We start from the raw sequence: 12,861 nt of genomic DNA, 5'->3' as shown, positions 1-12,861 counted from the left end.
GTCACTGAGAGACCTATGTCCCCCCCAACACCAGAGGTGTAGTCATCCAGGGTTGCAGGGTTTTTTAGACCCCTTATGTTTTTGGGAACAGGGTCCCAATGTCTCCAGCATCCTACAAGCCAATCAGCGTGAAAGGGGAGTGTATTAGCCACTGAGAAGAGTCTTCCAACATGCTTCCTTGACCTTTCCTGCTGATTGGAGCCAATCAGAGTGAAAGAAGGTGAGCCAGCCACTAGCTAACACTTTCCTCTTTCATGCTTATTGGCTCATAGGGATGTCTGTTGTTGTGGGAGAAGGCATTAACAAGGATCTCATTCCCATCCATGCAGCAAAAAGGAGGGGGGGGCGTAACTCCTGACGGGATCCTGCACTTCTGAATTTGCCACTACACTACTGCTCAGCACACACACATGATCATGCCTCTCCCTTGTGGTTTTTCCATGTGTGGAGCGGTGTGGGAAGTAGCCATGGGGATGGCGCTCTCACACTGCTAGGGTGAGTGTGAACTGGCTCTTAAGCTTCACTTCTAGCACTCTGCAGCTTAGACAACAAGTACTCAAGGGACTGAGAAACTGATATTGAAAATTTGATATGAATAGCTCCATGGAGTTGACTTCATGTATGCAAGTGAACACACACTGTTTGTTGGAGCAGAATGCATAGTTATTGCATGCAAAGCGTTTGCTACACCACCGAACCACTGACTCTTGTCGGCGATACAGAGGTGCATGAATCCACAAGCACATATGGTTGTTCTCTGCGCATGTGTGCTGCAGGGAGCATGTGCATTGTCCATGTGCTTCTGAAACTGCAAACATGAAGGGAGGGCGGCCCATTTCCGAGAAACCTGGGCCTAAGGAATTCCGTCTGTGATAAGCCAAAGCATACTTCGACACAGCCATGCTGTACATCTCACAAATATATCCTGGGGGCTTAAGAACCAATGCCGTCTTTCAGAAAGAAATGCACATGTACTCACTGATCGATGGATCTTGATAATATCACAGACAAAGTCAGAAGAATGCATCCATATGGACCAGCTTCAAACTGGAAAGGAAAGGAAGAAGAGCGTAATATTGAGCTGTGAGGTGCTTCATGGCAGAACCAAAAATGTATCCATTTACCTTATTTTAAAAATATTTCTCTATGAAATCTCTTTAAAATATTTCACAGGTGGTGGCATTGACCTCATGGAACAGAATCACCCACTATATTATTCTTTTGGCAAACGTTTCAGGCATAGTTTTGCACAAGAGTGTCCAAAACCTATTTCAGTGTCCCACACATCCAGAGTGTTGTGTAAAAGTGTGTCTGATTCCCAAAACTACTTGTCTGGTGTCCAAAACGTATGTTCCTTAAGTTGGCAGCTGCTGTGTAGCTTTTTGCCTTATTCCCATACCTGGAATTGTCAAGACACTTAACCTCATGTGGGCAATGCAAATGCTTTTACCATGGGGGCCCAGCTGTCTCACAGATTGAACCTGGGGCAGGTTGCATGCAAAGCAGGTGTTCTGCCACTGAGCCTCCTCAAAGGAGTGCTCTTAGATCAGGACCTCACTGGGGAGACTCAGTTGGCATCTATGGTATGAAGCGCCTTCCCCCAACTTTAACTGGCATCCCAGCTGCAGCTCCTGGACAGAGAAAGCCTGGCCATGGCTATCCATCCTCTGCTAATGTCCAGAGAAGATTAGTACGGCGTGTTGTACTCCAGGCTGCTTTTGAAGACTATCCAGAAACTTAAGCAGATCAAGAATGTGGCAGCTTAGTTGCTAATAGGAAGAAGCATAGAAGACATCTGGTCAGTATGAAAACTGCTTCAGTGGCTTCCAGCGCGATTCAAAGATCATCCTTACTAGTCTTTACAGCCCTGCCTAGATTAGGACCCAGGCATCTAAAGGATTGCTTGTACCTGCATGAATCTGCCCATACACTGAGCTCCTCTATCGAGATCCATCTCAGGATGCTCCCACCACCAGAGGTCAGGCAGACAATGACCACAGACAGAGCCTTTTCTGTGATGGCACCTTATTTGTAGGGCACTTTGCCCAGACAGGTTGGCCTAGTGCCAACTTGGTTTATATTTAGTTACCTGGTTAAGAGGGATTCCTTTTTTCAACAGGAGGCTTTAGGAGGTTTTTACATTATAAGTGCTTATGCACTTTTGTTATTCAAAAAGTAAAGGTAGCCATGTTGGCCCCATAAGAAAAAATCCCGAAGTCTATATTAGGTCAATACCTTTATTAGGCCAGCCAAAACATCACATTATTTATTACTGTGATTGATTGATTTTCCTGGATTTTATTTGTATTGCATCCCCCCCCATTACATCAGGAACTAGTCTGGATGTCATTTTTGGTGTCCTTGCTCATCCTGTGATTTTATATCTGGAAGATGGGATTCTGAAGAAACAGCTATAGTGGTGAAACCAATCTCTTTGCTACGATAATGATTTAGCTAAGTCTGCTGAGTATTGCCTTTATTATGTTAAGCTTAGGCTAATGTGTTCCATAGAAACTGCTAGCTAAAGATTCTGGGCGATGAGTTGAAGCAGGGGTGGGGGACAGGTCTTTCTCCCTCCCCTGGCTGGAGATAATGTCACCAAGGTGCGGTTCTGCATGTGGAGGAGAGCATAGGTCTCGAAGTGGGCTGGAGAAGACACACCGAGGGCTTCACTTGCTCTCTGTGCTAAATCCAAAGCTATAGGGGTTTTTCCAGAAACCTAATGGGGGGAAAAGATCTATTGGAATCAGGGATGAGGGAGAAAATTGATTCAGTTCGCATTTCAGGCCAAATCTTTCAAATTCTCACTTTCGGAAACAATATAACCGAAATGCAGCCCTCCTTAGAAATGCACACTTCTCCGAATTTTGAGATGCAGCCCTCCAACCAACAAATATTGACTACAATGCATATACTGGAGAAAAGTGTGGGGGGAAAGTGAATATACTAGTGAAAATAACATACAAAAATGCATTATATGAGGGGGAACTGCCTGCAAAAAATGTGTGCGGTCGAAACTGCATACAAAAGATGTGATTACTAGGAGAAATTTGTACCAAAACGCTTAAGAATTTTGTTGAGGATTTTTTTTAAAAAAAACAAAACACAAAAATGGGGGAAACTGGATTTAAGACTGGAAAAAGAAGAAACTAAGAGAACCAAACTGACAGATCCTTCCACCCCAACTGGAGTGTGAATGCTGTGAGCATCTTATGCACAGCCTGTATATATATGTGTACGTGAAACCATGTATCACAAAGACCTGCATTTTAAGAAAGCCACACCCTCAGGTATGAGATTCACACCCTTGAAATCTCTTGCCACTCAGAGAGTGAGGTGCACACAACAGAATTCTTTATCACTTTGTCCTGTATGCCATCATGCAAATTTAACAGAAAGGCGGGCCATAAATACTCTGAACAATCACACGCACAAAACACTTTTGTTATTTTGCTGTGCAAATGGAGCATTGCAGAACTGCGTGAACCGAGCGGAGATTCATACCTGATGAATATTTTGTTGCAGAAACATCAGGAGGTCTTCGTATGTTGTGGCAAAATGCAACATAAGCTGTGAAGTGGGGAAAAAATGTGAGATGTAATTCAGGTACAAATAAAATGTGAGCATGCAGCCAAGGTCCAGGTAACAAACTCCAAACAGATATACATAGGCATGGCTACTGTCAAGTGTGGCAAGGGCAGATTCATGTGGGGAGTGGTTAAGAGCATCAGATGGGAACTGGGAGGCCAGGGTTCAAATCCATGCAGCTCACTGGGTGACCTTGGGCCAGCCATGGTCTCTCAGCCTAACCTGCCTTGCAGGGTTGTTGTGAGGGTAAAATCAGGAGGGGAGAGAACCATGTTTGTACACCACCTTGAGTTCCTTGGAGGAAAGGTAGGATATGAATCGACTTAATAAAATAATACATTTCGTTAGGCACTGGAGTCCTGAGCCACATAACGCTTCATAGCAGAGATGGAGAACCTCAAGGCCAGGAGCCAAACATGCCCCCCTGGCATCATTAGGCTGCCCTCAGGGCCAGTGGAGGCTGGTTCATTAGGGAAGATGGGGCACTGCTCTACCAGCTACAGTCTGCTTTCACCCAGCTCCCTCCTGCCTGCCTTCTTGCCTACAACCAGTCCAGGGGGTGGCACTGGATGTCAGCTTCCTCCTCAATATTGCCCTTGCAGAACTCAGCAGGGAGGAAGATGTGGACAAACTAGAATTATTTGGCTCTGCCTGCCACTGGCTCTGGTGCCACCTACTGTTGACCTCCCAGCCTTCCACCCCACCAGTCCCAATGGTCACCAGCCACCACTGCTTAGGACTCTTCCTAGGCCACACCCTTTCGTCAGGATGCTCTCCTTAGTGGCCCTGCTCTGCACCCTCCCCAAGTCCTTTTGCCAGACTGGAATACATCCTTTTAACTGTGACCGCGGCTCTGTCTTGCCTGGGTAGAGATGCATGTGTGTGTGTTGAGTCCTATGTATCAAGGCCTCTGGCTCTTTGGGGTGGTTAAAAAGAAACGTCACATCTTTTGCCCCACCCACTTTTTGCCTCTGGCTCCACCCACCACTGGGACGTACCCCTTGGAAGGTTTCCTGCAAGACAATGCAGGCCTTGGGCTGGAAAAGTTTCCCCAGCCACGCTTTATAAATTAAAAACAGCCCTCTGAACGTGCTTGGGATCATATAGGCAACCAGCATAGTTGTGCTGAGACAGGTGTTACCTGATTTATTTATTTATTTATTTAATTTCATTTATAAACCGCCCATAGCCAGTGGCTCCCTGGGCGGTGTACAACATACAATAATACAATAAATCAGCAAAATCACTAAATATAAAATACAGATACATAATAACACTAAACAATATTTAAGATAACTAAAGTATTAACACATTAAAATACATAAAAATATATTAAAATGTATTAAAATGTATTAAAATGCCTGGGAGAATAGGAAGGTTTTAGCCTGGCGCCGAAAGGATAACAACGTAGGCGCCAGGTGTACCTCCTCGGGGAGACTGTTCCACAATTCGGGGGCCACCACAGAAAAGGCCCTGGATCTTGTCATTACCCACCAAGCTTCTCGATGACTCGGTACTTGGAGGAGGGCCTTAGATGTCGAACGAAGTGTACGGGTAGGTTCATAGCGGGAGAGGCGTTCCATCAGGTATTGCGGGCCCACGCCGTGTAAGGCTTTATAGGTCAATACCAGCACCTTGAATCTGGCCCGGAAACAAATCGGCAACCAGTGCAAATGGGCCAGAACAGGTGTAATATGTGAGGACCGATTGGTCCTCGTCAATAATCTGGCTGCTGCGTTTTGCACTAGCTGCAGCTTCCGAACCGTTTTCAAGGGCAGCCCCACGTAGAGTGCATTACAGTAATCCAGTCTAGAGGTCACTAGAGCATGAACAACTGAGGCGAGGTCGTCACCGCCAAGATAGGGGCGTAGTTGGGCTACCAAACGAAGATGGTAGAACGCATTCCGAGCCACCGAGGCTACCTGAGCCTCGAGTGACAAGGAAGGATCGAAAAGAACCCCCAAACTACGAACCTGTTCCTTCAGGGGGAGTGTAACCCCATCCAGAACAGGATGAACATCCTCCATCTGTGCGGAAAAGGCACTCACCAACAGCGTCTCAGTCTTGTCTGGATTGAGTTTCAGTTTATTAGCTCCCATCCGGTCCATTATCGCGGCCAGGCAACGGTTCAGCACATCAACAGACTCACCTGAAGAAGATGAAAAGGAGTAATAGAGCTGCGTGTCATCAGCATACTGATGGCAACGCACTCCAAAACTCCGGATGACCGCACCCAGAGGCTTCATGTAGATGTTGAAAAGCATGGGGGACAGAACCGATCCCTGAGTGAGGGACTCCACAATGGAGAGTCCAGGGTATCGAGCAATGTTCCCCAAGCACTACCTTCTGGAGACGATCCGCCAAGTAGGAGCGGAGCCACTGCCAAGCAGTACCCCCAACTCCCAACTCCGCGAGTCTCTCCAGGAGGATACCATGGTCGATGGTATCAAAAGCAGCTGAGAGATCAAGGAGAATCAACAGAGTTACACTCCCCCTGTCCCTCTCCCGACAAAGGTCATCATACAGGGCGACCAAGGCTGTTTCAGTGCCAAAACCGGGCCTAAAACCGGATTGAAACGGATCTAGATAATCGGTTTCATCCAAGAGCGCCTGGAGCTGGCTGGCAACCACCCATTCCAAGACCTTGCCCAGAAATGGGACATTCGCTACCGGTCGATAGTTGTTCAAATTATCTGGGTCCAAGGACGACCTCTTCAAGAGAGGTCTCACTACAGCCTCCTTGAGACAGCGAGGGATAACTCCCTCACTCAAGGAGGCATTAATCACTTCCTTGGCCCAGCCGGCAGTTCCAGCCCGGCTAGCTTTTACTAGCCAAGAGGGGCAAGGGTCCAGTACCGACGTGGTTGCGCGCACCAGTCCAAGCATCTTGTCAACTTCCTCAAGCTGCACCAACTGAAACTCATCCAATAATTGAGGACAAGACTGTGATCTAGGTACCTCAATGGATTCAACTGTCCTAACATTAGAGTCGAGGTCCCTACGGATGCATGCAATTGGAGCACCTACTCCACATGCTCCTCCTCCCTCCTGAGCTCTGCAGCGGCAACGCCGACTCTGATCTGGCCGCTGCTTTCTGCACCCGCTGCAGTCTCTGAGCTGCCTTCAGAGCTGAGCTGCCTGTAGCAATCGACTAACCGGCACGTACTAAGACTTGGTTCAAGCAGGCATGCAGGCCAAAGGGATCAAGGCAATGGCTTTGGGGGAAGAGGCGGGATTTGGGGGAAAGGCATGTATGTGCACAAACGCACAGGAGCACAGGAAGACGCCTTATATCAAGGTAGGGCCATTTCTCAGTCTAGCCCAGTATGGTCAACTCTGACTGGCAGCAGCTCTCCAGGGTCTCAAGCAGAGGACTTTTCCATCACCTAAAAAGTGAAGATGCAAAGCAGGTGCCCTACCGCTGAGCTATGGTCTCTCCCTCCCTTCTCTTTCTCCCCAACAGATGGGAGCCCCCCTCCATTCGCTGCAGTGTCGGTAGGGATCTCACACTTTTTGAGGAAACAGACCATGAAACTCTGTGCCCCCCCAAGGTAGACGTTGATTGAAATGTGCTGCATTTTTTATGATGTCCATTCCCATTCATCACCATCTTGATTTCATCTCTCTTATTGTGTCCTGTTCCCCCCCCACACACACACACATATATCGTCTTCCACTGGGCAGTAAACTTGTTGGAGTGGATGGTGTTTTTGAACCAGATTGTGGCCTCCTCAGCTTGGGGCTAGCTACCCGTTGCATGCAAACATGTAAAATGGAGTCCTGATGTTCGCTTTTTAAAAAGAAAAGCTGTTGTGGAATGCATAGTTTTTTACACTTCCTCCCCTCCCTAACAGCAGGCCTGACAGAATAAAGAAAAGTTCAGGTTCCCTCTCTTTGGGAACTACATGCACACAATTCCGGAGTCTTCAAATAACTGTTAAGTGGATAAACCCAAAGCCTTGCTGAAACTTGCTCTGGCTTCTCTCCATTTACCAGACCCTGACTACACATTTGCCAGTTCCACTCTGCTTGCCCTTAAGGGCTAGCAGCATGCTTTTCTTGTTTGACGGATAGCGGGGATTCTCAGGATGCCAAATGCTGCACCAGATATTGAAAATCCCACACGTACAAAACGAGATTGCAAATTCCACACATACAAAACAGAGGACAGGCAACCCGAACTGCGATATTTATATGATGAGAAATGACAAAAACAAGTTTCAAAAACTAATTAAAAAATGTGCTTAAGCAGTACCGTTTCCAAGATCCCATCCGCTTTGTATTTCCCTGCAGGGGTGAATTGCTGTGTTCCCGTACACCTAAAAAGAACAGACAAACAGAACAGGTGTAGCAGGAAAACAGGAGATGAAAAGCCCCATTCTTTAAGTGTGAGAGTCATCAAAGGATTGTGCCCTTTGGAATCAGCATCAATTAAGGATGTTAACATTTATTTATTTATTTAATTTATTTCTATCCCGCCCTTCTACCCTAAAATAGGGCACTCAGGGCGGCTCACAATAAAAAAAAGACAAAAAACATTAAGAAAAGATAAAAATACATAAAATTAAGAAAATAAAGTTAAGAAATCTAGGAGAGTGATATCAAAAGGGGACTAAAGAGGTAAAACTAAAAAGGGGGGAAGATAAAATCAGTTTCAGGCTCAGCCTTCAGGCCCTCCCAAAGGCCCTCCAGAACAGGATGGTTTTCAAAAGTCTCTGGGACAGCATCAGGGAGGGAGCAGAGAGAGTTTATTGGGGTAGGGTATTCCACAGCAGGCAGGCCACGGCTAAAATGGCTCTGTCCCACATGCTTGCCAGTCTGACATCTTTCACTCCAGGCATGCAAAGCAGACCAGAGGCAGCTGATATTATTATTATTATTATTATTATTATTATTATTATTATTATTATTATTATTATAGCGCCATCAAATGCACATGGTCCTGTACATAAAAACAATAAGAACAAGTCAGAGAATTCTGTCAGAAACGGGAATGGGAGTGGAAATTCCTGCAATTTGCATGTTCGTCCAAGGTCAGGAATGGAAATCGTGCAAGCAAATAGAAGCAGTATTCGCTATCATTGGTTTTTTCGTGTGTAACCCTTACAATGCAAACAATGGCTACTAGCCACGATGGCCATGCTTTGCTCCACGGTCGGAGGCAGGAGGCTTCTGAATACCAGTTGCCGGAAACCCCAGGAGGCGAGAGTTGCTGTTGCACTCAGGTCCTGCTTGTGAGTTTCCCATAATGGGCATCTAGTTGGGAACAGGATTCTGCAATAGTAGGACCACTGCCTGATCCAGGAGGCTCTTCTGATATTCTTATCTTTTGCAACCATACCAGGGGGTGTGTGTTTTTTAAAAAAGTGACAGCAGATGTGGAAGGCACTGATGGCTCTTGGGACTTGTGCTGTGCAGGATGAGCCGCTGTAACCCTTACCTCCCTCACTATGGTCCTGATGATGATCTGTGGCTGCTATTAGCCCTGAAGGGAAAAAATCTGGGCGATTTTCCTTTTGCATCCTGTCATGCTCAAACACTGCAGGGGAAAATCAGGAACAGAGGGCCAGCTGTCTGGGAAGGAAGCTTACCCTCCCTTATCAATCTCCTTATTGGTGAAACGTGTCACAACAAGCTTCTGAAGAGCCCCAATGTTTCTCGGGAAGCAGCGGCTTAAGTGGAAAGAGTGCCTGGAGAGAGGGATTGCTGCTCCGTCTTGTCAAAACCAACGTGTCTTGCACTTACAAGGCAACCGCGGCTCTCTGGCTGCTCCCTGCACGCCACAAAATGCCGGCAAGAGCCAAAGCGAGGCATTTGGTCCTCTTCGCTTCTGATACCTGAAGGCACCTGCCGTTGCGAGATGGGAAAGAGAGAACAAAATGTCACCAGCGGCAAACTCTGCAGGGTGAAGTGAGCTGGCTGTGGAAAGGTCAAACCATTCTACAGGGAAAGGCAGGACGTAGGAAGCTGCCTCGTGCCAAGTAAAACCATCTAGATCTGTACAGCTCGCACTGACCGGCAGTGGCTCTCCTGGGTTTCAGATGGGGGACATCCCCAGCACTACCTGGAGATGCTGCAGAGGATTGAACCTGGGACCTTCTTCCTTAAGCCACAGGTACGTCAGAAGCTGCCTTTAACTGAGTTAGAGCATTGGCCCATTTAATTCAATACTGTCTACACTGACTGGCAGCGGCTCTCCAAGGTTGCAGACAGGGGACGTTCTAAACCAGCCTTTCCCAACTTTTGGGTCCCCAGATGTTGCTGGGCTACCGTTCCCATCATTCCTGGCCATTGGACATGCTGGCTGGGGCTGATGGGAGCTGTAGGTCAGCAACATCCGGGGACCCCCAAGGTTGGGAAAAGTTGTTCTGGTCTCTACACCAAGATGCTGGGGGTTGAACCTGGGATCTTTTGTGTGCAAATTTCTCCCTCTCCCTAATAGTGATTTGCCTGGCCAGGAAAGTGGTGTTCAACCTGCTCTCCGTGGGGTTCTGCCCTCCCTTTAAGGGAGTATGGCCCCCCTTCCAATAGAAGCATTGGGGCCTATAAACTGAGAATTCTCCCACATAGCCTGTGGCCACCTTGAGTCCTCTGGGTAAAGTGGGCCCCCTTCTCCAATCTTGGGGCAATGGCAATTGCCCAGCTTCCTCGGTCTATGGAGCTGGCTCTGCCTCCTGCCCCAGCGGCCAAACTGAGCACAGCATCAGGAGTGTTCATAGCAAGCAGGAAAGAGGCACAGGGAACAGGAACAGGGAAAGGTGAGAGAAATGGACACGGCTTCATCTTCCACTTTAAAGTTATGGCGCAGATCTCCAGGTTGCAACCTACACACACCTACATTCCTCTCCCTTTTTTCTATTTATTATTTTATTTATACCCCGCCCTTTCTCCCAGCAGGAGCCCAGGGCAGCAAACAGAAACACTAAAAACACTTTAAAACATCATAAAAAGACCTTAAAATACATTAAAACAAAACAACATGAAAAACATTTTTAAAAAAGCTTTAAAACATCTTTTTTTAAAAAAAGGGTTAAAAACATATTATTAAAGAAAACATTAAAAGCAATTCTAACACAGACGCAGACTGGGATAGGTCTCAACTTAAAAGGCTTGTTGAAAGAGGAAAGTCTTCAAAAGGCACCGAAAAGATAACAGAGATTCATATCATTAGGAGTCAGCCACAGTAGCTCATGGACCAAGTTCCAGTATCTCAGCATCAGCGCAGAAAAGGCCCTGTCCCTGGGACCCACCTGCCACATTTCTGATAGGGGGCGATATGGAAGAGGATCTCAGAAGACAATCTCAAGATCTGGCCAACCTCATATGGGTGAAGGCGATTCTTAAGATACTCTTGCGTGAGATCATTTAAGGGCTTTAGCCTTCAATTCTAAGCACACGTAACTGGGAGTCAGGATAAGCAAAACTGTCAATTTCAGTTTCTTACTTTTTCCAATCTTAAATTCAGCTGCACGCATTTTCACATCAGTTCACAATTTGTTTTTAAAAAAATCCTTATGAAAATGCATCAGCATTTTAGCATGAATTTCTCCTAACAGACATTTTTGAATGCATTGTTGCCTAATATACACATTTTTGCAAAGCAATTTTCCCTAATGTAATGCATTCTCTGTGTTATTCTCAATAATGTATACATGTGTAGGCACACTTCACCCTAGTATATGCAGTTTTGGACACATGACTTGGCTGGAGAACTGTACTGCAAAATTCGGAGAAATGCAAATTTTGAACAATGGCTGCATTTCAAACTCACATATTGTTTTGAGAAGAACCTATTAGGCATTGAATTTCTTCCTCATCCCCATCTGGGAGTAAATTCAACTGAACATACTGGGACTTACTTCTGAGAAAACATGAAAAGGATTACACTGTTAGCTGTGCAGAAGGGTACATTGCGGCCTATATGCCTCTTCCTTCCCATGCCCCAAGTAAGCTGCATCTGCTGAAATGTTGGGGTTGAGCCACACTCTCCTTTGAGGCTGGGCTAGGGAAGGACAGAGCAGCTTATCCCCTCCCAGGTCAGTCTTGCTGGGACTCCTAGGTCTGTTCCATCCTGTTTTGTGCACATTTTTCAAAAGGATGTACAAAAATGTTACATTTAAATTGTACACAATTTTGTATGCCCTCTTTATGCAAAATGTGCCCTTGTAAAAATATAAAATACACACTTTTCAATGCATTCATTCACAGAATGTGCATTTTGTAGGCATCTCTGATGTACAATACATATTTTACGCAGGTTTTTTGTGCACTGAAACTGTGCTGAAAAATCTGGAGAAAGGCATAATCTGACTGGGAGTTGCATTACGATCTGCAAGCAAACTCCCTAGCCTGGACATCCTTGTCTTAATGCCCTCTCCATTGCAGATCTTCAGTTCAAAGCATGGCACACTCCCTTTTTGGGAAGAAGGTTGATTGATTTCTAGGAAGGACAGAAAAGATGGGCCAAATGATGCTAGACAGTGTGATGGCAGCTGTCTGGAAATAGCTGATGGACGGAGACGAGGGAAAGGAAATACTTAGCACAGCACAAAAGTTAAAAGCAGAAGTAATGGGATGATATTAGAAAAGGGCCATTGAAGGCCAAATATTGGGAAACAATCTTGCCCTGGACGGTAAATTCTGTAGCACGTAGAAGATCATTCTTTGGGTGGGGCAAAAGCTACCTCAAGAGGGGGAAAGAACAACCAAGACAACAAATGGGCTTTAGTGACTATGATGGCCTGTTGACGCCTTTTGCCTTCTCCATAATTCCATCAGCTGAGGAGTAGAGCTTTAGATGTACCTCCACCCCATGCCTGGGCTTCAACATTCAACTCAGAATTTAAACTGAGGCGAGGGGGGGGAGATGCTAAAGCTGAAGAACAATTCCATGGTGAAAATGTTCCCAGTTGTTGATGTTACAGGAGTTGTGCCCTCAAGTCACATGAATGGTGGAGCACAGAAGTGAGCCCCAGGTTTACCTACCCTCCCATACTAGGTTTAGGTCAGCCTTTCCCAACCTATGGGTCCCCAGATGTTGCGGGACTACAACTCCCATCGGCCCCAGCCAGCATGGCCAATGGTCAGGAATCATGGGAGTTGTAGCCCAGCGACATCTGACGACCCAAAAGTTGGGAAAGGCTGATTTAGGGTATTTGCTATGTGCTAAGACCTACTCATGTAAAGATCCACACAAGTAGGGCCCCACCTGATGCACTCTTACCAGGTGCGAGGTAGGCTACCCTTCCCCAACCTGGTGCACTCCAGATGTTT

General features: G+C 46.4%; 1 protein-coding gene across 2 annotated transcripts in view; it reads right to left on the bottom strand.

Annotated features, from left to right (window-relative positions):
* Positions 1 to 12,861, bottom strand: part of MINDY4 (MINDY lysine 48 deubiquitinase 4) — a 103,338-nt gene that overhangs the window by 47,322 nt on the left and 43,155 nt on the right. For both annotated transcript variants that reach the window (XM_061587627.1, XM_061587628.1), the window contains exons 10-13: positions 9,334 to 9,435; positions 7,844 to 7,907; positions 3,505 to 3,570; positions 980 to 1,047 (exon numbers count right to left, since the gene is read on the bottom strand). In XM_061587627.1, coding sequence (XP_061443611.1) covers positions 980 to 1,047; positions 3,505 to 3,570; positions 7,844 to 7,907; positions 9,334 to 9,435 — 300 coding nt within the window. The remainder of the gene's footprint in view (positions 1 to 979; positions 1,048 to 3,504; positions 3,571 to 7,843; positions 7,908 to 9,333; positions 9,436 to 12,861) is intronic.

This window comes from Rhineura floridana, chromosome 10, assembly GCF_030035675.1.
Source record: "Rhineura floridana isolate rRhiFlo1 chromosome 10, rRhiFlo1.hap2, whole genome shotgun sequence".
NCBI classification, from domain to species: domain Eukaryota; kingdom Metazoa; phylum Chordata; class Lepidosauria; order Squamata; family Rhineuridae; genus Rhineura; species Rhineura floridana.
Note: the sequence above shows the minus strand (reverse complement) of the source record. Positions and strands in the feature narration are given on the sequence as shown.